This window comes from Jatropha curcas, chromosome 11, assembly GCF_041381405.1.
Source record: "Jatropha curcas cultivar XTBG-Jc1 chromosome 11, XTBG_Jcur_1.0, whole genome shotgun sequence".
NCBI classification, from domain to species: domain Eukaryota; kingdom Viridiplantae; phylum Streptophyta; class Magnoliopsida; order Malpighiales; family Euphorbiaceae; genus Jatropha; species Jatropha curcas.
In genome coordinates, this window is record NC_143161.1 from 4,382,648 (window position 1) to 4,403,726 (window position 21,079).

The window sequence follows — 21,079 nt, forward strand, 5'->3', positions numbered from 1 at the left end:
AATAGGATTGCATCTTTTAATTTATCATCATTTGAAATTATTAATAATAAAAATTAATAATAAAAATTTGATTAAACAAATGACCGAATGTTTTGATTTCAATTCAAGTCATTTAAAGTTAATTTAAATAAACATTTTACACAATAAATCGCTTAGTAAATGTGATGATAATATGATATATATAACAATATTTTAAATATAGTTTTTAAATAACTATAGCTAGAATATGTTTTTCACAAGGAGAGTTTTATAATACATTTTATTTTATTTTAAAATTTTTAAATTGCAATTCACACAATAGTTTCAAAGTTTGAACTTTTGTGATATAGTTTAGATTAGTTGACTTTAGTTACATTTTCAAAAAAGATTAGTTAAATAAAGCAACAAATTCAAATAAAATTTCACAATATATTACAATGATAAAATTAATAATATTATAATTGAGAAAATTTAAAATTAATAAAAAATTATATATTAAACCATGCATAGCATGGTATAACGCAAGTTTTATAGTAAAGATGATGGATAAAGAAGAAGAACGGTGAGAAGAGCGGATAGCAAAATTAGCTAATGAGGCATTAAATATGTACAAATTACCTACATCAAATTTCTCATCTTCTAGTCTTTATATTTAACAATATATAAATATGAGCAACGGCAAACCAAACATACAAATTCACATTCTATGTTCATGTGCAAAATTAAAATTAACAAAGAAACCTAAGGTCTTCATAGGCGTGGTACTACTATCAACAACACAACGAACACACGTAGCCTGGAGCAACATAAAAAGAAGTGATCAATTAGAGAAAGAACCTCAAGTGGCACAAGCCATAAAGAAAAGTTTTTGGCAGCGTCAGAAGCTAAAGCTGCATATGCTCATTGTGTGAGCAGGGCCCATTGTCAAGCAATGGTTCTCAATCTTGCCTGCTAGCTAAGCACAACTCGTGCAATTCGTTTAGTATCCATTCCTCTCCAGTGTGCCCACCCAAAACCAGAACCCTTGTCCCTCCAACCACACATGTGCTATGGCCCCAAGCAAATTTAGGTGGCTGACCAGGAACGTTGAGAATCCTCCATGATGGTTTCTCCTCAGAAGGATCCAGCAGGAAAAGCTGAGAAGGAGAATGCAGCCCGGCAATTGAACCACCAAAGATTATAATCCTCCCGCAAGGCATGGTGAGAGCAACATGATCAAGTCTTGGGGGAGGAACTACTGGACTCTGGCTGCCTACGCCAGTGAATGCATTACAATCTAGTTGCCTCCACTGTGGCTTTTCATCCTCTAAGTCAATGGTGTAGGCCTCACCTGATCTCAGTCGCAAGTGGCCACTCTTAGCCAAGCCACCAAACATAAGAATTTTTGTTCGACCATAAACTGAGAGTGAATGTCCTAATCGTGATGGAGGAGCCCAAGAAGTCGGAATCTCTCTCCACATTGGCTTGTCTGTAGTGAGATCCAATAGGTAAGTGTCACTCAGAAGTACCCCAGCATCTGTGCATCCACCTGAGACAACCAATTTAGAACCTTCTATTGTGCAAGAGCTGTGCCAAGATCGAGGTAGAGGAGGAGTTCCACCAGAAACTTCCCTCCACGTGGGCTGTTTGGCATCCAAGTCCAGGACAAAAACATCATTGAGCAACCCCTGCCTTCCACACCCTCCAAATACCACCAACCAAGAACCATTGATGCAGGAGAGAGTGTGGCCCCAGCGACCCGGTGGAGATGATTTTACACTTATCCGCTGCCACTCTGGATTTGCAGCATCAAGATTAAGAACAAATGTATCATCCATTGGCTGCATATCAACTCCTTCCCCTCCAAACAAAACAAGCCTATTCCCTGCCGCACATGCACTGAAATTGCAACGAGAAGGCTCAACTGCACCTCTAACTGTCAGTTTCCTCCAGCATACAGCCTCAAGAGTGGTCAGTTCTCTAGCCAGACGCCCCCAGCCTAACTTCTTAGTCATCAACTCCAATGCACCAGTGACTTCTCTTCCCCATGCATTTTGGCACACCATCTTCCTCAGGTGCTCATTTTTTGTCAACTGCCGGATTCTTCTACAGACAGACCCAATGGATGCAACATCCCTAGGGGTCAAGCGTGATAAAATGTTGTGAGCCAATACTTCATCAGATAATTGAAGTATCCCACATATTTCTTGATGCTGATTAAATGGTGGCTGTCCACTCAAATGAGAATATTTAGCGGATTGATCACATGGCTGATTGCAAGTCTCTTTGAAAACTGGATAAGACACACGGTTCAGATCAATTTTTGCTTCTGAAAACATCTGAATACCTATAATATGTGTGACAATCCCATCATCATCATGTATGGGTGCAAGTCCTAGCCTGTTTACCAATGGAGTGCCATCCTTTCGAAAATTGAGAAGCTCGCCTTGAAATTCAACACCTTCCTTGAGACATCTTCTAACTTCAGAAACAACAACAGGATCTACTAATGGATGTCGTCTTTGAGCCCGAGGATCCCTGTATTGCAAGAACCGACTGAAAAGAGAATTCCAAAATGATCAATATATCCTCCACAACATAGAATTCTCAAGATAAATAATTCAATGACAGAAATGCTAAGCATAACGGTTCCAATCATATAAAATAAAAGAATAGAACATAGCAGCAATCAAATATTTGTATGGAGAAAGCTGCTGTTGTTGTCTACGATTCAAGAATGGCATCAATGCCCTTTTCTATTTATCAATAGGAAAGTGACGGGATAAAGCAGTTGCAGATTTTATTCACTGCTACCATTAAATTATCAAAGCTAAACGCACCATCACTGCTCTAACCACCCTTCTACTATAGCTAACAAAAAAAGAAAAACCATTTATAGAACTGCAAACAATGAAACAAAATGACGCCAGTTGCATAAATTCCCCAAGCAATTCAGAAATCGATAATCAAAAACCAGAAAATTCAATACCATTCGACCTGCCATCAACCTCATCATTCAGCACATTCCAAATCCCAGTACAATTTTCATACATTTTCTCAGAAACCAAACATAACAAAAATAAACCATAAAAAGCTGCCTCCTGATTTTTTTTTTTCCTTCTTTGACTCCATCAAATAATTATTAGTTTCCGCCAGCCCAAATCTTATTATCCATCATATAATTCCAACCAAATCACCACCAATCAGTTTCTTCCTCCATTCTCTCGGAAAACAAAATAAAGACGAAAAAAAAAAGAAAAAAAAAGTAATTGAAAAGAAGAAATTGAATGTTACCAGTTACGACCGAGGACCTCGTCAGCACGATAGCCAGTTAAGATCTCAAAGACCTTGTTGACATAAATGATAGGAAAATCGGGCTCGAGTGCATCGCAGACGACAATAGATTTAGGCATAGTTGGGTAAAAGAAAAATCCTGACTCAAATATAAGCTTGCTTTGTCCTTCTTCATCTTCGGGTTTTGTGCATTTTAGCCTTTTACCAGAGCTCTGAACCTTCTCTTCCTCGTCTTCGTCATGGTTCGACATGTGTATATTTGTGTCTCTCTCTGTTTGACGAAAAGTTTCTCTCTCGTCTGTGTATAAGAAATAGAGAAAAAGAAAAATCAAAAAATGGAGTGTGTGGGGGCTGTAGTGTTCTGCTTCTGAAGATATTTTGGGTTGAAAATGTCTCTGGAGAAATGGTCCTTTTATCCACTTAAATTGCAAAAATGCCCGTCTATGTTTTCGTCCCATAATTTTTTGTTTTAGAATAATCTCATAATTATTTTTAATTGAAGCAATAATTGTGAAAGAAAAATAGTATATCATTTATCAATGATATTTTCTCAAAATCTCTATATTAAGGTTAGATATTTAGTGAGCAATTTCTCATTGAAATAAAAATAATAAAATTTAAATATTAAAAATAAATTATAAAATTTTAATAAATTTAAATTCAAAATTTAATGAACATTAACGTAATTTAGTAATTTACCATCAATAAACTTGGTCTGCTACAAACAGTATAGTTAAACTCCGCGCTATTCCTCGGTCGAAGCAAAATACCAAGGCGTAGGCAGAATATAGGCACAGCTAAACTAAAGAATGGCAAAATGGTAGTTAAAAGGGTAATGGAGGGCTTAGTTATAAGAACATGCCTCCACGTAAGATAAGTGACAGAGCACGTGTCAAAAAATATCTAGTATGAAAATATCTAGACCTAAACATGCCACCATAGAAAGCATCCACGTTATCAATCTTGTTGGGGAGATATTTATCTGTGTCGCGATGCGGCGGGAACGGGACCCATCATTTGAGTCATTTACCAAACTGGGCTAAAATGGTAAATATCTTTATTAAATTATAGTATGGTTTAAAAATAATTATTTAATAATTAAAAATTGAAGGAAAATAACAAAATAAAAATTATTATGTTACTATATTAAACTAAAATTAATTACTTTGTCTTCTTTTTTTCTTATAAATGCGTTATTTCAAGTTTTAATTTACTTACATAAACCAGTTAGTTATTCTGCTTTTTTTTTTTTTTTTTGAACTTTTGATTGTTAATTATATAATACTAACTAAAATTATTAGAGAAATAAAAAGGAAAAAACATTAAAAAAAGAAAAAATAATATTTAAAAGAGATTGTTTCACATATAACAAGAAAGTTTTTCCTTAACATGGCTATATATAAAATTTAATTACCATTGATTTTATTTAACCTTCAATTATATTTAAAAAAATGGCACAATAGTGTTTTAGATACTAGAGATAATTGTGATAATTGTGAAGTACAATATTTAGATTTTCATACTACCTTTCGAGAATAATAATTTCTATATAAAAATGCAAATTTAATTAAATTTTTGTCATCCTATATGTAACCACATTTATAAGTTTGGCAATAATATATTTATAGTTTAGAATTTATGTAAACATATATATCTATATATATTTAAAAAAATTATTTAGAAGTGAGAAATGATAATAATATTACCTTTGTATAAACTATAAAATATTGATTAATTTTAATATCCAATAAATGATAGTAATATTAATAACCCAAAAAGAACACTCCCTTCAAAGCAGAAATTGGAAAAAAAAAAAAAAAAAAAGCAATGACCCAAAGCAAAACAGAAGGGGGGAAAAAAAATGAAAACTTAAATCATGAGAAAAGAATAGTTCACAAAAATCATGATAAAAGAAGATCAAAGATTAAAAGGGAACCTATAAATAAATTTTAGTTTTTTTATTTAGAATTCAAAGAAAGGAAAGAAATAAGGTAAAAGAAAACCTAATCTGAAAATGATTTAAGATTCAGATTGATAGAGAGCTCTTTATGTTCAACTCTTCTCTGTCCTGTAAAAAAAAAAAAGCAAATAAAAACTATAAATGAGAACAATAGTAGAAGAAAGTCAGGAGGTGTAGAGATACAAATAAAAATTAAGATTTAATAGAAGGAAAATATATAGCTAGATAAGATTAAATTTCAAAAATGTTGGTTATTATCACAAAATATTAATTTTTAAATTAAAAAAAATTTAATGGCCTGTATAAAAATTTCGAAAAATGTTGATTATTATCATAAAAAGTTAATTTATAAATTTAAAAATATTTTAATGACCAATCAAATTTTTAGAAACAAAGAAAAATCATAATAAAAAAAAGGAAAAAAGTCCAAAAATTTGTAAAAAAGGGAAAATAGAAAGCTGAAAGAAGAGAGTGACACATTAATATTTTTGAAATATTTTTTTGCTTCAGTATTGTATATAGATATATAGATATAACATATGCTTTCAATTAATTTGTATTTATGTGTTTTCTGCTAAGTTAAATGCTTGGAGCATTTGGAAAAAAAAAAAATATAAATAATTTTGATTTGTAATTTATTCTGTTAATTTTACACACACATTATCTCATTTATTTAAAAAGATTTGAAATTTAATTTTTAATAGATTAAGTCTAATATTATTAATCAGTTAAAATAAATAAACTGTCACATAAGGTTTCCTAATCAAAGGGAATGATGCAATTTATGCGTGAGTCCATTACGAAATAACCATTAAAGTAGATTGCATTTTAGTCCATAAATTATCATATTTTCAATGAATATACAATTTATTTTTCAAATTAAGATTCTTCACCATTAGATAGATATCAGTAAATCATACTAAAAAGTTCATTTTAACTAATAACATATTAGTTAAGATAATAAGCCTTCCAATTCTTATAAAGATAATAGAATATAAGCTCGATTTTTAAAAAACATTTACTTAAACGGCAAAACACGCTTACGCTCTACAACCTGAAACGCTGTACAACCCTGAAAGAAGAAGAAAATTTGAAAATTTTACAGAACATCAGGGCCACTCGTTTGTAGCAATGGCCCCAAATTGTTACAAGTGATGTACTCATGTTGGGACAAGACGGGTTTTGAAGGCCTCCCATGTTAGGCCTTTCTCTAAATACTCTATATTGGAGGGGTCAAAAGGCCCCTTAATTCTGTCTATGGATTTTATTACTGCCCTGGCTGGCAGAACACTTCTTGATGGATCAGGTGAAGTCTTGTAGCTTAAGCACGAAGAGAAGCCCTGCATTTCATTACCAATAAATACATAAGCTTGCATTTTCAATAGCAATAGAAATCAAATCAAATCCATGTCTGATGGGCGAACCGAATTCTAGTGGATGCTTTTGGAACTGAAATCAAGAGGACCGGTTTGGTTTTGATTTCTTAAATTGGAGTATTGAAATTCTAGTTGTAAATGGAATATAATCTGTTCGAACTTATTGCCAAGCTCAAACTTTTGAGCCTATAAAAAAATTACAATTTTTGAGCCTATAATAAATAAAGCAAAGATAAAAGAGGAAATTGGAACCGAAAATTTGAATAAGCGAACCTTGAAGATGAGCACTTCTACTTCCTGGTCATCCACGAATGCATGCACAAGAAGTGCTTCTTCTCTTGAGGACTGACTGTACAATTCCAACATTGCAATCTCCTCATTATGCCCATACTCTTCTTCTCCATCTTCTTCATCTTCTTCCTCGTATCTCACTGATCTTCTCCTTGCACTACGGCGAATGCTTGAAAATCTTTCTTGCGTGCTCAATTTTAGAACTTTGATTGTGGGGATTATAGATAGAGTACTGCAAGGAGTGGCAGAGTCTAGCTTTGAAACAATTGGTAACAAGGAGACCCATTTCCCCGTTTGCTTCAGCATGGACGATAAAATACACCAGACACCCCAAATATGTTGGTTTTGATTGGATAAGGGGTATTATAAGATAAGGTCAATTGGGTGATTGGTGAACGTTATTATAGGTGGTATTCACTGTTTTTTTCTTGAGACGTTTCAAAAACTTTTATAACAAGATATATCAATAAAGATATTGCACGAACCATTAAACGATATCAATCCTGTATAAATGAGATTACAAATTCAATCTCCAGTTAGAAAGTTAAAATCGATTTGAAATTTAGAATCCTCTAATTTTGGTCAGTTTTGATTTAATATTTAATTTGACTGAATTGAAATATCGTTAAAATATAAATTTAAAATTTGAATTCTCACGACGTCAATGTTAATTACTAGAATAGTAGTTCAGATTGTATACAAATAAAGTATAACTACTATGTAACATGCCTGTGGCTAAGTAAGATCAACTAAGATATTTTTAAATCATAAAAAATTATGGTCTACAAGTAATCATTGTTTGATTAGCATTTAACAAGATTAATATGTCCATAGAAAAAGATGTAAAATACGTAATTGATGCCCTTTCCTTTGGATGATGGAAGCTAGTGGTGATACCCCAGAGCCCAGAGTTCCAATGATTTTTAGCTTTGATATTGTAATTTTCTTTATAAGGATATATTTATTACTGGACCATAGTCCATAGGTGGTTTCCCTCTTGAATTAGCTGTCTTCTATCAATTTGTCGGCGGACGAGAACCAATCAACCTATCATTTTCTACTTCTTGTTGTGTTCATGGTCGTTTCGTTATATAAATCAATAGAAGACCGAGTTATGCTTGTCGTCGGATGAACCACCACTCGTCGTTTGAAGAAACGTGACTAACGGTCTAGGGACTTTGTCATTGTCGTCGAAGTCCAATTGCAGATTGTAAATATTTGTCGACAAACGGATATGGAGACAAGTACAAAGTACAACTGGAGTAACTCCATTGTAATAATTTGTGCAATTATATCATTTCGAAAAATATAAACAACAGGAAAATTTATAATATATTTACTATGGAAAAAAAATTGACGTGTTCTGAATTAAAAAAAAATGATTATCTATATTCATAAAATTATCAATATTCATAAAATTATTGAACACAGTATTTTTAGATGAGATATATTAATTATCGCAATGGGTCTTAAAAGAAAAAAAAAAGTACTAAGCTTATTTTTATTTTTTTTAAATAAAACTTGATAATTTTTTTTAATTGAAAACTTCACCCATTTTATAATTCAATCTCGAAGGATATATATTTAATTTTACTAGACAGATACTGAATATTAAAAAACTCGAGTATAACTATAAGCATATTTGAGTACGATCCGATTATAGATACATGGTTTTGATTATAATTAGAAGCGGAAAACAATTGATTATGGTTTAATTTTGATAAAGAAGACGCGGTGGCGCGAATGCGAGGCTCGGAGGAGCCAACGAAGAAGGCAATAACGAGTGCACGGAGGAAAGAAAAGGCACGCGAACCAAACAACCATTTCCTTTTTTTTGCTGGTAGGGGACCACTTCGAACCTTTTCTCTTCCTTCTTCATTATAAGCTCCAATTATTTAATCTTTCCCTTAAATTCCCCTCAAAATTATCTCTTCTAATAATAACAATAATGATAATAAATAAAAATTAATAAATCCTGTAACTACAAAAAATAAGCAACCATTGTCGTATATTTTCTTCTCTCTCGCGTTATCTGACACTCTTTTCTCTCCAATTCAACGCTTCTCCATCAACAGATTCCCGCAATTTATCCAAATCTCTCTCTCACTCTCTAACGGATCACTACTCAAATATCTCGCTCTAATACCTCTCCCTAATTCACCCCTTTCTTCCTTTTCCAAAAGCTAGGGTTTCTCTTTACAGATCTAGCTTTTTAATTCGTCTCATTTCATGTGCTTGAGTACTCAAAATGCTCTATTCGAGCTTTTTATCGCTGAAAATTTACTGTTAGATAGTGTGATTAGGGTTTGATTAACTTGGCAGGGAGTGTCAGTGGATATTGTTCTGTGATTTGTGTTTCTGTGTTGTTTTCTATTTATGGCTGCTTTGCAGCGAGTGGCGTCCAGTGTGAGTGCGACTGCCAGCAGCTATGGCTCTTGTAAAGGTGCTGCTACTGCTGCTGCAGATGTAGTTGCGTCTGATCAGTTTCCGGCCGGATTGCGTGTTTTGGTTGTGGATGACGATACTACTTGCTTGAAGATTGTCGAGCAGATGCTTCGGCGTTGTCTTTATAACGGTCAGTGTGTTCTCCGTCTTAATATTTTGGTCTTCTGATTTTCTAATTTGTTAGTTAAAGTTTCTCAATTCGTTATTTTTGTAACTTGTTACACCTATTTTGATCTCAATCTTGTATTGTTTGAAGAAAATTGGAGCAGAATGGCGAAATGTAATAGTTTGTCTATATTGAATGATACTGCACTTTTATGTCCCTCTGTTTTTCTTTGACAAATAGTCTAAAAGAGATGATGAATTTATTTACTGAATAGTGTGAATTTGGGAACCTCATCTATTGGATATTGTGAGACTCGTTATTTTCCCCTCTTAAATTACATGTGTTCGGGCTACATTGCCTTTGTAGTCAGAGGTCAATTTTTGCAAGAAATGAAGGTTAATGGACGTCTAGGTTGAAACGAAACTGTGATTAACCACAATTTTGCATGTTACAATCAGTTAAGCCTGTTGATATTTACTTTCAGTGATCCCATTTGAAGCAAAGTGACGCTTTGAGAACAACAAGGCTGTCATTGCTATCTGCTGCCATACTTGTGATAATGTTGCCTATTCTTAACGTTAACTTACAGTTACAGCATTAAGCAATACATCTTTAAAAAATGCGACAGATATCCATTTATGATAGGAAATTGTGAAGATCTACTGTCAGTGTGAATAGAACCATTAGTAAAAAATTTATTATTCTTATGGGAGTGAATTTAAGCTAACCTTGTGTACTTTTTGTGTAAGTGTGATTCACCCTTTTTTGCAAAAGACAGTGACCCTATTTATAGTCTCCTGTAGGACTTGGAGAGGTTTACCTTTTTCTTTTAATGGTTGCAGTTACAACTTGCTCCCAGGCCAAAGTAGCTTTGAATCTTCTAAGGGAAAGGAAAGGCTGCTACGATGTCGTACTAAGTGATGTTCATATGCCTGATATGGATGGATATAAACTTCTTGAGCAAGTTGGCCTTGAAATGGATCTGCCAGTGATTAGTGAGTGGTTTATCTTCCTTTGCCATAAAGATTCTCAAAATTTTGCACCTATTAATTAATTTTTGCTGCAGTGATGTCTGCTGATGGAAGAACAAGTGCTGTAATGAGGGGGATTAGACATGGAGCTTGTGATTATTTGATTAAACCTATACGTGAGGAAGAGCTCAAGAACATATGGCAACATGTTGTTAGGAAAAAGTGGCATGAAAATAAAGAACATGAACATTCCGGAAGCTTGGAGGATAATGATCGACATAAACGAGGAAATGATGATGCTGATCATGCTTCTTCTGTTAATGAAGGAACAGAAGGATTTTTGAAATGTCAGAAAAAGAGGAGCAGTCCTAAAGACGAGGATGATGCTGAACAGGAAAATGATGATCCTTCCACATCAAAGAAACCACGTGTTGTATGGTCAGTGGAGCTCCATCAACAATTTGTCAGTGCCGTAAACCAGCTTGGAATTGATAGTATGATCATTACAACTTTGTTGTTTATTTCTTTATTCAAGTTACCTTATAATTTTATTAGAGAAGGAAATTGTATCCTTCTGTAATTGATAGTGTTATCTCAGAAGCAGTTGTGAATGGCAATTGTATCCTTTTGCTGATTACATTTTTTGACAATCATTTCAGAGGCTGTACCTAAGAGAATTCTAGAATTGATGAATGTACCTGGTTTAACTAGAGAAAATGTTGCAAGTCATTTGCAGGTTTGGCTCTAACTCACATCACCATTTTTTGTTTTGATTTTTCCTTCTTTTATTTATTTGTTTGTTTGTTATTATGTTATGTTAGCTATCGGAGGCTGCTTAGGGTTATCACATGGAAATATAGAAAGAATAACCCTTTTACTCATCAGTAAAAAAAACATAGAAAAAGGTAAATAAATACAAAGTTAAACAACAATGGATTAGCAGAGCAGCCTGGTAATAGTTTTTTTGCACGTGCCTTGTGATGCTACAACGCATATGGCTTATGTGATCTCCTGCTTAAGTGCCATCCACTGGTAAAGTTATTTATTATGTGAAATAGCTGGGAAAGTCCAACTGCTAATGGATGTATTGGCTCTCACATGCTTCTTTTTTTGGGTGTTTATGATGGATGTTTAGGTTGAGCAAGAAAAGCAATTAGTCCCCCTTATGAGATCGTCTCTACCTTCAGATACCCTAATACTTTTGGGCAAAGATTTTGATAGTGGATCTTCTCGCCCCCTTCTGGTCTTGTTGTTCCTTTGTGATTTTTGTCTTCAATACTTTGCTGCAATAGCAGGAGGAGGATGTATAACTGAGGTTCTAACTCTGTTAATGATTGTGGATCCAGCATCCAAGAAGAGTCCCTGTTTGAGGCATCCAGTATTATTTCTTTTACTTTAATAACGTGCTACTTCATTGATTTCTGTTCCTCCATGTTTCTTTCACTCATCAAGTGGTAATATTCAGAAGTGTAGTTATCTGGAAGCAAAGGAACTCATTCTATGACCAATATATCACACTTTGTTTCTTTCACTCATCATGTGGTAATATTCAGAAATATAGTTCCCTGGAAACAAAGGAACTCATACTTTGTTCTCCTCAGCATCCAGTATGGATCCCCCTCTCTCTTTTTTTTTTTTTTTTTTTTATTCTTCCCTCTTAGGATACTCCCTTTGGGTTGTATCACATTGCATACATTTCTGGTTGTTACTTTTCTTAATCTTCAGACTGTAGCTTTGTAGCTTCATTGTCTTTTCACCGTCTTTCTTTTGGTATTCCAGTTCTGTACCCAAAGGTAGTGGTGTGTGACTAATGGCCAATTACTATCTGCCCTTCACCTCTATCTTAAATAAAGAAGGGCATATATTGTTACTTACTAAATGTTGATGCTATTTATATAGTGAAATATGGTCTTATAATAGTACTTGTGGACACTTATATTTTTATGCAAATTTGTTGAGTTTTATGCATCATATCCTTTAGATGTAAAATTATTTCAGATGCAATTAGTTGGAAGTTCAATTTTAAGTGCGACTCACAATGGATTTTTTGATTCCTGTAAATTTCCTAAATGCATTTGGTCTATGATACTCCGATAACTGTAGAATTTTTTATATCACTATGTTGAATTGGTATTCATAGAAAGGATGATGTTATGTTTCAGTAGCTCAATGCAAGATTGTCTTTCATTGTATTTACATTCTGTAATTTGAATATTCTGATATAAATTTGCAGAAATTTAGATTATATCTGAAGAGGCTAAGTGGGGTTGCTCAACAAGGTGGAATATCTAATACATTTTGTGGTCCCTTGGACTCAAATGGGAAACTTAATTCACTTGGAAGATTTGACATACAAGCTTTGGCTGCCTCGGGCCAGATTCCACCACAAACATTAGCAGCACTGCATGCCGAGCTTTTTGGTCGACCAACAAGTAGCTTAGTTACAACAATGGACCAACCAGCTCTTTTACAGGCATCCATACAGGGTCCCAAGTGTATTCCTGTTGAACATGGTGTGGCATTTGGGCAGCCATTAGTAAAATGCCAACCGAGTATTTCCAAACATTTTCCGAAAAATATTGTATCCGTTGAAGATGTTGCTTCAGGATTTGGAGCCTGGCCTTCTAATAACCTTGGCACTGTAGGGCCCAATACCAACCTTGGATGTATCACCACTCAAAATGGGAACATGTTAATGGATATATTACATCAGCAGCAGCAACCACAGCAGCAGTCAATACCAGAGACTGGCCGTTCAATCAATGTGCAACCATCCTGCCTTGTTGTCCCTTCTCAGTCATCAGCCAGTTTCCAGGCGGGAAATTGTCCTGCTTCCATCAATCAGAATTGCAACTTCAACCGGGGTGCTGTTATTGATTACAGTCTTCTGTCCTCTCAATCAAATAATACAAATATTGGACACATACGGGACGGGGATCTAAAAAATACAGGTGTAGTCAGTGGGTATTCAGCCCCTGGTTCTATATCTCCCACATCATCATGCTCTGTCAATGCAGACAGTGGCATCACGCGGCAAGTTCAAAATTCAACCACAACCTTTGGTGCTTCCAGACATATGCCAGGGCTTGCTCCTAATATTTGTGACTTCCAGGGTTCTTATGGCACGAAGTTGGGTGAAGTTCTTGATCAAGGACCGCTTAGGAATCTTGGATTTGTTGGTAAAGGGACTAGTATTCCAACCCGGTTTGCGGTGGATGAGTTTGAAGTACCAATAAGCAACTTGAGCCATGGAAAAGTCTATTTGGAGAACAATGGGAATAAAGTGAAGCAGGAGCCAAATCTGGATTTCACAGATAATGCAAGAATAGGGATGCCCGTGTTGCAGCAATTTCATCCTAATGATCTCATGAGTGTTTTCACGGAATAGGTAAGTTGGCTACCTGGTTTTGAATTAATTTTCTACTTGCTTTGCATGTTTAAGTGGGATTAGATCTTTGTTTCAGCTACTTAATTCCAGGTTCTGAAAATTAAACAGTATACTGGATTTGGCTACCTGGTTTTGAATTAATTTTCTACTTGCTTTGCATGTTTAAGTGGGATTAGATCTTTGTTTCAGCTACTTAATTCCAGGTTCTGAAAATTAAACAGTATACTGGATTTGCTGGAACATAACCATGTTTGTCAATTTCATTTGAGGCACTTTTTTTTTTCTTAATGGTGTGTGATTTTAGTTGGATTGTCTAATCTAGTTTTTGGTTGACAACAGACTTGTATTTATGAGGGTGGAGGCAAATTGCTTGATTGCCATAGGAAGGAAAGTACAGATTTTTCGCATCAGAAGGGATTCAAAGTTGAAGTCCATTATTTATTGTGGACATATCCAGTTCCTGCACCATTCTCGGGTGCATTATGGAGCCTCCTCAGTATCTATTACTTTGAAAAGAAAAAAAAAAAACATATCCATTCTGTGTTATTTCCATTGAAGTGCTGGGGCAAAGCTCTACATGCAGTAAGTGGTATTTTCTTATCTAATTAGTCTGTAGGAAAATAATCTGTGTTATTTCCAACAGTTTGAAATGAAATCCACTTGATGGCATCTTGCTATGTAGCTGTGTAGTTATTCAGGTAGAATGATGATGAAATTGCTAATATGTGTATATTCTGCAATTTATTCAAGAAGTACTGCAGTTCTTTTTCCTTCTTGATAAATTACAAGATCCTGTTCTCTGCGAAGTCTATGTAAAACTGGTTAACTTGGAGCTGAGATCTCCGAATGGTGTTAGGTTTTAGAAGAATAAGAGATTACCGTTTGGAGAATTGCTTCCATGTCTCTAAAATTTCAAGAATACAAACCCAACTTATGTTCACAGTTGATACTTATTCTATTTGATGTAAATAAATTTAAGGTATAAAATTAATTTTTAAATTATAGAAATTAATTTAAACATTAAAGTTCTTAAAATTTAATCTATGGCTCTTGTTTCTCAAACATGAAAAATAAAATATAAAATATTATAATTTTATTAAAATTTGCTTGTTATAAAATAGTAAATAGATATTCTCTAATGCCAAAAGTAACAATGATTATGTTAAGGTCAATATATTTCTTAGATACAAAATAATAAAAGTGCATGTATTACATGTTTATGATTCAGAATTTTGACCAAACTCTTTAATTCACTATTCATGAAAAATTTTACGATTCTTAATATATAAAATTAAATTGATTAAATATTATAAAAATAATTATTAACGAGAAGAAAATGCCATGCCGTGGAGTCTTATTACAACAGTTTTGACTTCATAGACTTATTAGCTACTAGAAGTTTTAAAAGTCTTCCCAATACTTAATTTTCTTTATACGAGAACTTTCCAACAGCTACACAGTTAAAAATAAACTACCAAGTCTGCCCCCAAAAGTTGACCAGCTACAATTGTATGGCAGTATTGTTAATGTATTAATTCCTTTTTCTTATTATGGAGTACATGGTTTCTGACTTCCTTTCTCCTTAAATTTTCCTTTTTCATCGTCAATCACTAGAACAGTAAAAAAAAAAAAAAAGTGTCAGTAGATAGTTTGTTTCGTGTTATTCAGCTAATCAGAATAAAAAAGCTTTCTTTAGAGTTGATTTAATAAACCTTACGATTTACTAGATAAAAGATAAAAATTACTTATATAATTATAAAATGATACTAAACTATTTCTTAATTATTCAGTAATCAGCTCTTAATATCAAATTTCGATTATTCAACTTAATAAACTTACAATGACTTAATAGTTATATGTGGCATTAGACAAGTTAAACTACATTTCAAATCATAAAATAATAAGATAAAATCATGTTTGTATCTGGTGCATGTGGATTTATTGGTGGCAGCACGTGGCAACCGGAGAAAACTATGCATCTAAATCCGGAACAAGACGCTTGCAACTTTATGCTAAAACAAATGTTGTGGATTTAGTATGCTAAAACACTTACGTCTAAATCCGGTTTGATCCATTATTATTTAGGGCATTTGGTTCATTTCTATTTAAGAGAGTTCTCAGAATTTAAATCTTTAATTAATGTTTTTATAAAACAAATGTTGGGTGGTTGAATTATTAATTTGATTAGTTTAATGAAGTTTGTTGTTTATATGGTACAATATTTATAATACATTAAATTAAAATTAACACATGGCAATAATTATTAATTTAACAGCTTAGTGTTTCAAAAAAAAATATTTATTTGATTGTTTTTGTTGGGATTGATTTAGCTAGACTGATTCATAACTTTATATATTAAACCAATAAAAAATAAATTTTTATTGAAATGAGAATAAATTACTATAAAAGTGTTCTTTTATCCCTTTGCAATGCCTTTCTTTTTTATTTTTTTCTTTTAGAAGTGTTCTTTTAACTTACATATTTGGATAATTTAAAGGAGGTATAAAAATAAATTACTATAAAATTCTTGAGAATTGGTTGAAATTAGTACTTCATCCTTACTGTTTAGCAAAATTACTCCAAATTTTCTAATATTTGCAATGTGATAGTATTTTGAGTACCAATCTGTTCTATAATATTTATCACATTTGAAAAAAATAATTTATTCTAAAATACTTGTCACATTTGTGGTTTTAAAAAGTAATAAATATTTTTTTCATATTTACCCTTTATATATGATACATAATTATTACTTCAATATAATGGTTTTCTTAGAAAATTAAGATTAAATTAAAGATAATATAGTTAATTTATTTAATAATTTATTATAATTTAGATAAATTTAATAGTTTTTATAAAGTACGTGAATTCTAAATATAAAAAATATTATGAAAAAAAAAATATAATATTATTATTTAATATCTTCACATTTAGCTTTTGTTATTACTTATGTCACGAAATAGTAAAAGTCAAACATTTTGGTTGGAATCGCGGTTATTTTGTCATAACGCAAAGACCAAGTACTGAGTTGAACTATTTATAATCAAATCTCAGGGACAAAATAGTAATTATCGAGGGATAAACAAATTTAATTTGATTAATAAATTGAAATTTGTGCAACATATGTCAGCATGCGGCAATTCTAGTCCTGCTTTGGCAGCATATCTTGGACCAATCTTGGCGCCACCACCATCAACTGTCCTTCCTTCCCATTTACAAATTCTTATATATAGTTCTACCTAAACAGGAACTGCTAGATAGGAATTGTTTACGTTAACTCCATGAATTAAAAGTTTAAAATTATCAGCCAGCCGGCAAGCCTTGCATTTCATTTTTCTATTTCGTCAAAGGCAGACTTTCTCGCTCAATCTCTTCTCTCTCTCTCTGTGAGTGTCAAATTCCAAGCTTTTGAACTTATACAGAATAAGTGACACTTTTGACTGAGAGAAAATCCCAACTCTTCTTCTTTCACAAATGGAGAAAACCCAAGAAATTGCACTGAGCCAGATGAGGAAATCAGTTGAAACGCTCGGTTCTTGCACTGAGGTATAACCTTAAGTTACACACAAAGCTGCAATTATGTATGTATGTATGGTTCGGCTTGGTTTAGTTATTGATTTTACGGGTTTACCTTGCAGATATTTGGGGACCCGGCATTGATGAGATTCTTGATTGCGAGATCAATGGACCCAGAAAAGGCGGCGAAGATGTTTGTTCAGTGGCAAAAATGGAGGGCTGAATTTGTTCCAAATGGGTCTATTTCAGAATCTGAAGTTCGTGATGAATTAGAAACAAGGAAAGTATTTTTGCAAGGTTTATCGAAAGAGGGGTATGCAGTTGTTGCTGCCAAAATACACAAGCATTTTCCGTCAAAAGATCATCTTCAATTCAAGAGTAATTATCTGAACTCTATAATTGCACTCTTCTGGTTACAACTGATTAGGCTATGAATCATGCATATTATTTTCATTAGTCAGTTTAATATATATGTATTTATTAGATTCTGAAATTTCATTGATGCAATGATGCCTTTTTAATCTAACTTGTTGCATCTAAATATGTGGATCATATAAAGTTTTCACATACAAGTAGGTGGATGAGTTGGACTGCCTGGACTGTATCACTTGTTTGTTGTCCTACTACAACTGAGCCTTGCAATTATTTCCTTATTATATATATATATATATATATATATATATAAACTCTTCCTCGCCTTCAATTATTGAATATTTCCATCTGGTGTCGATTGGATTCTAAGTGCTTTGTAGCATATTGCGAAATGAAAATAATCTGTGTGGTTAAATCATGATAGTCAATTTATGCCTTTTCTTGAAGATCTTGTCACTCTCAGTTATTGGAAAGCTTGGGGGAAATGGAACCCATCAATATGAAAATGGAACTCACAATATGAAAATGAAACAGAATGGGTCAGTGTCAATGACAAAGAAAACCTGCTATCCAATGGTTATCGGTGATAAAGAAAAGTTCCTGTCCAATGTTATGTATAGCATATGGAAAATTTACAAAGGCCATTTACTTAATGACATGATGGGCCTAATTGTACTACCGATAGCATCAAAAGCTTTAGGCATGAACAATTATTTTTTAAGAGGCATTGGTAACTTTTCCCCTTTAATATCACTTAATATTTCCCTTTGGACTCAAAAGTTATTTTAAAACTAGCAAATTTCTTGCTTATTATTTTCAACAAAAAAGAACTGTATCAGTTAAACTCCAAGAATCAGTGACTTGTTAGAACTTCAACTTTTATAATTCCAAAGATTTTCTTTGAAGTGTGTTCCCACCGCGTCAAATGGGTGCTGTGAGTCTCTTCAACAAATATTCTCAATGATAGTTTACAATCACGTATAGTGATTTACTTGCATCGGTAAGCCTAGGCTCCCCAGTAATAGGAAAACAATAGCTGAAATAACTTCTGCTTCTCTCTTTTATCATTATTATGATACCTTGCAAGTGAACAATTTACTCATTGTGTTTTGTATGTTGGTGCAGAGTTCGTGGTTCACCTGCTTGACAAAACGATTTCAAGGTAATAGAACATCTAATACTACTGAATGTGGTTGGAAATTTTCAAAGAGGATAATTTCTCAGTTTTTGTTCACTTTGAGGGCGTTTTAATCATGTGAGTGTGATTATTTACAAGGCATTGCTTTATGTTACTGCTTATAATGAGTCTTGCTCCCTTATAGAGAAGCATTCTCAAAGTTACTGAAGAAGCATAATGACTTTAATGCTTGCTTAGGGAGATAACTTTGGCAATGGTGTTATACACTGATATTTACTGAAAATTAACCAAATAACAGCTGTTGCTGTATGTCAATGATGTTACATATCCACAAACTACCGCAAAAAGATCTCCTTTCCAAATCCTATTTTGTGTTTCATATCTGCATATATACTTCCTGTTATCTGCTTATTCTTTGTAAAGTGATGTGTTTATTTAATAAAGTCATTGTTTCATAATGGATTTTGTTGACCCTGTTTCAGCTCATTCCAAGGAAGAGAAATAGGAAATGAGAAGTTGATTGCCATTATTGATCTGCAGCAAATAACATATAGGAACGTTGATGTACGAGGCTTTATTGCTGGATTTCAATTTTTGCAGGTAATTCTTCATATGTCATTTTCAATTCAACTCTTTAATATTCAATCTGGTAATGGATTTCTTGCAGAGAAATATTTGGTTATAAAAGGGAGGTGGAAACTTTATTCGTATGATAACAGGAAAACAGGAAAAATCCAATTTGGAAATTTTCTATGGAATGTTTGAGATTATACAATTGTGCTTCTCATTCATAAATTTGCTAATAGAATGTGCATTGGTGCTGTTTTTAGAAAAAGTGGAGAGGCAGAATATCTATCTCTTAGCTACGAAATGTTAGATTTTGCATTATATGCAAGGGTATTTATGACTACATGTTAGCTTTGGTACTTGCGAAGGGGAAAGGGAGGATGCACTGTGTATGTGCAGCTTAAAAGGGGCTAGAGGTGTAAGTGAGTCAAACTATCATGAACTACTCCACTCAGATTCAGCTTGATAAATATTCAAATCTGACTTGTTTTTAATTGAGTAGAGCTCAAGCTCAAGTAGCTCAAGCAATGAGTCGAGCAATTTTAAGTATCATAATACTTGATTCAAGTGGCTAGCGAGCCTAATTTAGTATTTAAAGTTTATATAATTTTAGATTATATTATTAAATAATGAGTTTGAACTCGAGCTTATTTGAGCTCACTTGAGCTTTATATCAACTTAAATAAATAAATAAATATTTATTTTTAATGATGTCGAATAAAGTTTGAGTATTTCGATCATTTGTTCAAGCTGAGTTTGATTTTGAAAATTAAACTTAATTGAGTTCGAGCCTTTGAGCCTCAAGAAGTCTAATGAATATTTGAGGTTCGCTCAAGCTTAGCACTATATTGACTCAATGTGACTCAATTACAACCCTAGAAGGGGGTGACATCTGGCTGTGGAGTAGAATACCAATACGTTGAGGCCATCAGTTTTAAAATCTCTGTTCTGTCTAAAGCAACATCCATTGGTGAATATTATATGCTCATGCACCTTGTAAGGTCTATTCCTGTTATTCATTTGCAGGCTTACTACCCAGAGCGTCTGGCTAAGCTCTTCATTTTACACATGCCGCGATTCTTTATTACTGTTTGGAAGATGATTGCCCGCTTCATTGATAAGGCAACACAGGAAAAGGTTTGTTCTATGAATATTCTGCCAAAGTGATACAGATTAAAGAATGTTCTTTTGCTAATATCTTATCATCTTTTCAATTGTTTTCTTGACGGTTGATTTAATAAGCTACTATTTCAATTAAATAATATTGATATATTACTAATATTAGTTAATTAGTCATTTTGGGTCCTAAATTTTGCTTTCTTGACGGTGATGAATGCAGATTGTAATAATCTGTAAAGAAGAAGAAAGAAGAAATTTTATAAAGGAAATTGGTGAAGAAGCCTTACCAGAAGAATATGGTGGGCGAGCAAAGCTTGTAGCTTTCCAAGATTACACTGTTCCTGTTTGATTGATATCAGAATTGGTTAAAAAGGCTTAGCTTCTAAAACAGTCTCTGTAAAATAGTTGATCAATCTCAGGTCGAGCTATGTTTTTTTCCTCAGATTATCAATCTCAAATCTGTAATACTCTTTAAGGTAAAACAATAAAAAAGTATATTCTCATTTCTCCACCTCTAATTCGCAAGCTCAAAGATTGCTCAATTGTTTATGTGAAACTGTTCCTTATGGTTTACAAAC

The 21,079-nt window shown here is 33.2% G+C and overlaps 4 protein-coding genes across 5 annotated transcripts; 2 read left to right on the forward strand and 2 right to left on the reverse strand.

The window, feature by feature from the left end:
- Positions 1-585: 585 nt before the first annotated feature.
- FKF1 (flavin-binding, kelch repeat, f box 1) lies at positions 586-3,631 on the reverse strand. The gene is made up of 2 exons (XM_012216922.4): positions 3,253-3,631; positions 586-2,514 (listed from the first exon to the last, which is right to left on the reverse strand). Exons 1-2 carry the CDS (start codon positions 3,501-3,503, stop codon positions 918-920), a joined length of 1,848 nt encoding a protein of 615 aa, XP_012072312.1. The 5' UTR covers positions 3,504-3,631; the 3' UTR covers positions 586-917.
- Positions 3,632-6,291: 2,660 nt separating this feature from the next.
- Positions 6,292-7,243, reverse strand: LOC105634127 (uncharacterized). Its single transcript, XM_012216923.4, has 2 exons — positions 6,862-7,243; positions 6,292-6,552 (listed from the first exon to the last, which is right to left on the reverse strand). The coding sequence occupies exons 1-2, from the start codon at positions 7,183-7,185 to the stop codon at positions 6,373-6,375; spliced, it is 504 nt and encodes a 167-aa protein (XP_012072313.1). The 5' UTR covers positions 7,186-7,243; the 3' UTR covers positions 6,292-6,372.
- Positions 7,244-8,813: 1,570 nt separating this feature from the next.
- On the forward strand, positions 8,814-14,571 carry RR14 (response regulator 14). Of its 2 annotated transcripts, XM_089716397.1 has the most exons (7): positions 8,814-9,454; positions 10,273-10,425; positions 10,497-10,895; positions 11,061-11,137; positions 11,537-11,779; positions 12,635-13,789; positions 14,129-14,571. In XM_089716397.1, exons 1-6 carry the CDS (start codon positions 9,256-9,258, stop codon positions 13,787-13,789), a joined length of 2,226 nt encoding a protein of 741 aa, XP_089572523.1. In that variant the 5' UTR covers positions 8,814-9,255; the 3' UTR covers positions 14,129-14,571. The 2 variants fall into 2 exon arrangements, with proteins under 2 accessions (XP_089572523.1, XP_089572524.1); XM_089716398.1 differs by lacking the exon at positions 11,537-11,779 and having other exon boundaries at positions 8,819-9,454.
- A 2,374-nt stretch (positions 14,572-16,945) lies between these two features.
- LOC105634129 (Sec14p-like phosphatidylinositol transfer family protein) lies at positions 16,946-21,012 on the forward strand. The gene is made up of 6 exons (XM_012216926.4): positions 16,946-17,335; positions 17,428-17,683; positions 18,803-18,839; positions 19,298-19,415; positions 20,409-20,519; positions 20,722-21,012. The coding sequence occupies exons 1-6, from the start codon at positions 17,264-17,266 to the stop codon at positions 20,848-20,850; spliced, it is 723 nt and encodes a 240-aa protein (XP_012072316.1). The 5' UTR covers positions 16,946-17,263; the 3' UTR covers positions 20,851-21,012.
- The last annotated feature ends 67 nt before the right edge of the window (positions 21,013-21,079 follow it).

Excerpts from the sequence above, each read along its gene's own strand:
- RR14 (XM_089716397.1), top strand. The coding sequence starts at position 9,256 with ATGGCTGCTTTGCAGCGAGTGGCGTCCAGTGTGAGTGCGACTGCCAGC. Across the intron at positions 10,896-11,060 it reads AAACCAGCTTGGAATTGATA|AGGCTGTACCTAAGAGAATT; the intron begins GTATGATCATTA and ends CAATCATTTCAG. Across the intron at positions 11,138-11,536 it reads ATGTTGCAAGTCATTTGCAG|GTTGAGCAAGAAAAGCAATT; the intron begins GTTTGGCTCTAA and ends ATGGATGTTTAG.
- LOC105634127 (XM_012216923.4), bottom strand. The coding sequence starts at position 7,185 with ATGCTGAAGCAAACGGGGAAATGGGTCTCCTTGTTACCAATTGTTTCA. Across the intron at positions 6,553-6,861 it reads TAGAAGTGCTCATCTTCAAG|GGCTTCTCTTCGTGCTTAAG; the intron begins GTTCGCTTATTC and ends AATGAAATGCAG.
- LOC105634129 (XM_012216926.4), top strand. The coding sequence starts at position 17,264 with ATGGAGAAAACCCAAGAAATTGCACTGAGCCAGATGAGGAAATCAGTT. Across the intron at positions 17,336-17,427 it reads CGCTCGGTTCTTGCACTGAG|ATATTTGGGGACCCGGCATT; the intron begins GTATAACCTTAA and ends TTTACCTTGCAG. Across the intron at positions 20,520-20,721 it reads ATAAGGCAACACAGGAAAAG|ATTGTAATAATCTGTAAAGA; the intron begins GTTTGTTCTATG and ends TGATGAATGCAG.
- FKF1 (XM_012216922.4), bottom strand. The coding sequence starts at position 3,503 with ATGTCGAACCATGACGAAGACGAGGAAGAGAAGGTTCAGAGCTCTGGT. Across the intron at positions 2,515-3,252 it reads GAGGTCCTCGGTCGTAACTG|TCGGTTCTTGCAATACAGGG; the intron begins GTAACATTCAAT and ends TTCTCTTTTCAG.